General features: G+C 33.0%; 1 protein-coding gene across 1 annotated transcript; it reads left to right on the top strand.

Moving 5' to 3' along the window:
- Positions 1–712: 712 nt before the first annotated feature.
- On the top strand, positions 713–3,965 carry LOC139842914 (uncharacterized). Its single transcript, XM_071833011.1, has 11 exons — positions 713–749; positions 865–954; positions 1,296–1,444; positions 1,575–1,668; positions 1,767–1,957; positions 2,106–2,309; positions 2,395–2,475; positions 2,548–2,661; positions 3,198–3,527; positions 3,620–3,856; positions 3,945–3,965. Exons 1-11 carry the CDS (start codon positions 713–715, stop codon positions 3,963–3,965), a joined length of 1,548 nt encoding a protein of 515 aa, XP_071689112.1.
- Positions 3,966–4,332: the final 367 nt, after the last annotated feature.

The following is a 4,332-nucleotide window of genomic DNA, read 5'->3' as shown; positions in this document are numbered from 1 at the left end:
AATAGTATATTGACTAAATAGTAGTTTAAGGGTAAAATAGGAAGTTTGGATTAATTTGGTGTGGATCGATCAAATGCTAGTGTGTAAAGATCACCTCCAAAAATTGAAGGCGCCAAATCAAATTGGGGTAGCTAAAAGGTTTCTGAACAACACACTTATCTCTTTTTTGACCAAAGAAACTCATGCTATCTCTTTTTTCACCAAAGAACACAGTATAGGTATCTATCTTGTCTGTTATTAACGATTCTTTTAGATTGTTTATAACATTGTTGCTAACTACTCCATATATAAAATTGTTTATAACTCTGTTGCGTTAAATGAATAGATATTCTTCATATAAGAAGTTTTCTAATAAGAATGTTGTCTTTAACAAATTCGGCCATGTTTTGATTAATTTTGCATTTAAAATAGTCAACTACTCTGTAGAATTAACTTCCAATAACAAGCATTTTAAATAAAAATAGCCATAAACTTGAATTAACTTCCAAGCAATCTTAAATCTTTTTGAGCATAAGACAATGAAAAGATGCAACTCCGTATTATGTGTGGATTATGGACCATCCAAAATGCGTATTATGCTTGCTTTATTAATTTTTATTTTTATGTAGCTAAAAGGTTTATAAATATACAAGTATTTTATGTTAAATGATTACATGTTATTCATATAATTGTTGAGTACGTACTGTTCGTTACATTCTTTTAGATTATGTCAATGGAAGGAAACAAAAACTCTTGTCAGCTTAGATCCGGTAAATAGGTTGAGGCTACTGTGACTCAAACCACCAAGAAAACCAAAAGCAAATAGTTCCTTGCTCCCAATACAATGAGAAAAGCGAGTTTATGTTACTCCTGATAACTCTAAAGGGTTATACGCAAAATCCAAGGGCCAAACAAGTGATACGAGGCCGAGGGTTAAAAAAAGTAAAGCTCCAAATGGAATAAGAGTCAGTCATGGTGAGTTCATATTAATTATTTCATTACTCTGTACACATATCATGTATTATTTATGAAGGTATTAGCAGGGTTGCGGATGTATGGAATTTAGATGTGTTTGGTGATAGATTTCACATTAAACCTTGATCTGGGGTGTATTATTTGTTTTTGTTGTATCGGGCTTGTTTTTTATTGTATGTTTCTATTGGGTTTAGGCAATCTTCAGCCTATTTATTATGCTTGTTGGGCTTAGCCCATTATACTTAGCTAGGGTATTTGGCTATATATGGCCTCTCTTCATGTACTGATAATTCATTCACAATATTTAATAATACATGTATTGATTACATTACTTAACACAGACAATCCTGAAGATCAAAATTTAGAGGGAAAGTTGGTGTCTAGACACAAAAAAGTTATACATGAAGAAGCTAGAAGTCTTAGAGATGAAGAAACGGATACGGAGCCCGGGCCTGAGTATGAAGCCAACAATGATATTTACGATGGTGACGTATATGGAAATGAATATTATGATGATTTTGAAGACCACCAATGAGAAACCACCCAACAACTAGAAGGTTTATTTGTTATATATTGCTTGAGTCTTTTTATTATGTTAAAGAATGTATTCTAACTTTCAGTATCCTTTTTATTATGCGAGTAAAGAAGTAAATGCGAGTACTCAACCTGTGATGAATGTTGATCAGCAAACCACCCAACTAGTAGATGAATCAGGTTATTTTTTGTTTTTCTAATTTATTTTGTTTATTTGATTTATATTGTTGATTGTTTAGTAGTATATCAATTGTAAATCAAGTGCTCATATTTTGTAGATAAAGGCGAAAGAGTTCGAGGACCAGCACTTATGCGAAAAAACTGGAAACAGAAGGCATCTGTTCGAATTTCAATTTCTGTTAATGAACATGGACAGCCGATTTGCAAAAACAGTAGTAAACTCACCCATTTTCTTGGTAACTTAACGCGGAGCTACCAATATTGTCCAGTTTATAGACCGTGGAATCAAGTTAAAAGACAAAAAAAAAAAAAAAAAAAAAAAAAAAAAAAAAAAAAAAAAACTGCTCAACTTCTTAAGGGTATGTATTTTAAAATCTGTGTGATAATAAGCCTTTTTACTTCTTATGTGATATGTTTTCTCTTTTTATAATTTGTAGACAAAGTTTGATATTCCACAAACTGCTGATTCTTGGATACTCCAGTCATATGGTCGAAAAATGAAAAATTGGAGGGCGAGAATAAAGGAAGCCTACTTTGATCCATCTTTATCAATGGAGGTTCAATTGAATTCACCAGCTGAAGAACTAACCAAAAGATATTGGAGAAGACTTCTTGAATATTGGAGTAGAGAAAGGGTGAAGGTATGAAATAATCTTACACTTGGGGTAACTTTTTTTATATTATATTATTTTCATATTAGAATATTTAATATATTTTCTTTTTTAGGCGATGACCGACAAAAATAAAGCCAATAGGGCTAACAAGAAGTTGACGCAATTGACCGGGAAAAAAAGTTTTGCAAGAATTGTGAAGAACTGAAGGTAACATCATGGGGAAATTATTAATATAGTATAGCTTTTGAATATACATTGTTAATAGTTAGCTCGTTTTTACTCATTACATACGAGTTTCGGAAGAGAACCTACTCGGGTCGATATGTTTAAGAAATGTTTTACAAATGGAAGTGCTGATGGTGAAGCTGCAACTGTACTCGTAAGTAATTTTACAAACACTATTATGATGTATGAAAGAATCAAAAGTGGATCAAATATATCCTACATATGATATCAATAGATGTATATTTATATGTTAATCACCATAAACCACCTATGAGGTTTATATTGCATTTGAAGTAGACTTTTAGTGACTTTTACCTTTGTGATATGTTCATGCGCTTCAGTTGGGTTATTTTATCTTTTAAGTTAATTAGTTGTATATTTATATGTTAATCACCATAAACCACTTGATAATCTTCTAGCCAATTTATTTGAGGTGAATATTAATAGAGTCTTTAATTGATAGTCACCACTTGCTTTTCATTATGTATTAATGTCGAAATCCCAAAATCCTAGTCTAGCATTAATACGTTAAGCATTGGATATATATCGAATATCTGGGTGTGATTGGGCTATACTTTGATTGGGCATTGCATATATCGAATACCAGAGTAGAATCATTTCTGTCATACCGAAATATGTTGCATGACATATATTTATATGCCTGTTTAAATATTAATTTGTTTTATGCAGAAACAAATGAAAGAACTTACGGACAAAGTTGTGGACGGTGAAACTGATACACCTGGACCAGACGATGTTTTTTCCCAGGTAATGGGGCACAATAATTCTGGTTCAGCCCAAACGTATGGACTTGGCGTTCGTGCTAAAGACTTGTGGGGCATAGTACCTAGTCGATCAGCCGTTCGTAAGGAGAATGCTCAACTCAAGTCTGATAAGGCAGAACTTGAGAATGAAAATTCAAGGTTAAAAGCCCAGTTTGCTCGGAAGAATAATGGTTCTGGTGTTGAGAATGAAGGTTCGGGTCATCAGGATAATGGTTCGGTTGTTAAACGTTTAAAGGTATGTTTCAATTTAATAACTTACCTTACTGTTTTTCTACCCTTTTAGCCTTCATAAATGTTTTTTTTTTTTTTTTTGAAAATAAATTTTAGGTGAGAGATGAAGTGTATGTAAAAAGCATTACAAACAACAAGGTAGCAAGAGGAAAGTTGGTAAGCATGGATCCACCTACGGTTGTTTTGCAGACAGAACTTGGAGCTGGTTGGTGTGAGGTAGAGCTTCAAGTGGCCATCGAAAGAAATGAAGTTTTGTTTAGGCCATATGAGCATATGAGATACATTCATGACGTCATTGGTACGTCTACTGCTTGGCCTACTGCGTTGATTGAGGTATGTCTTTGTTAATTTTGTACTAAAATTATGAATTCATTTTTATAACGTGCACTTTTATGCTTATACGTGGATGGTTTAATTGTAGGTGGCAGATTTTGATGACTGATCAAGATAGGTTGATGGCGGATTGAAGAGTTTGTGTGTTTTGTAATGCTGGCCGGTTTGATTATAATGTTTGAACATGAATATTAATTGTTTTATGAGTTTGTGTGTTTGAGACAATGATCTGTAATATGTTGATGTTACCTAGACATGTTCTTGCATTTGTGGTGTTGAAACAATATTATAATCTGTAATCTGTAATATTTTTTGGATTGCAACAATATTAATATTTGTTTTGTAATTGTAATGAATAATAAATTGATGCAGCAAAAGAAAACTGGATCCGAACCAGGACCAAAAGGACCAAATAGCTGAAGCAGGCCCGAAAGGCCCAAAATGGCTGAATCAGGCCTGTAAGGCCCAAATAGCAT

The sequence above is a fragment of the Rutidosis leptorrhynchoides genome, chromosome 4 (assembly GCF_046630445.1).
Source record: "Rutidosis leptorrhynchoides isolate AG116_Rl617_1_P2 chromosome 4, CSIRO_AGI_Rlap_v1, whole genome shotgun sequence".
Lineage (NCBI taxonomy): Eukaryota > Viridiplantae > Streptophyta > Magnoliopsida > Asterales > Asteraceae > Rutidosis > Rutidosis leptorrhynchoides.
Note: the sequence above shows the minus strand (reverse complement) of the source record. Positions and strands in the feature narration are given on the sequence as shown.

Bases quoted from the DNA above. Each gene is read 5' to 3' on its own strand.
- LOC139842914 (XM_071833011.1), top strand. From the start codon at position 713: ATGGAAGGAAACAAAAACTCTTGTCAGCTTAGATCCG. The intron at 2,476-2,547 runs GTGAAGAACTGA...CATTGTTAATAG, and splicing joins AAAAAAGTTTTGCAAGAATT to TTAGCTCGTTTTTACTCATT. The intron at 3,857-3,944 runs GTATGTCTTTGT...GTTTAATTGTAG, and splicing joins GGCCTACTGCGTTGATTGAG to GTGGCAGATTTTGATGACTG.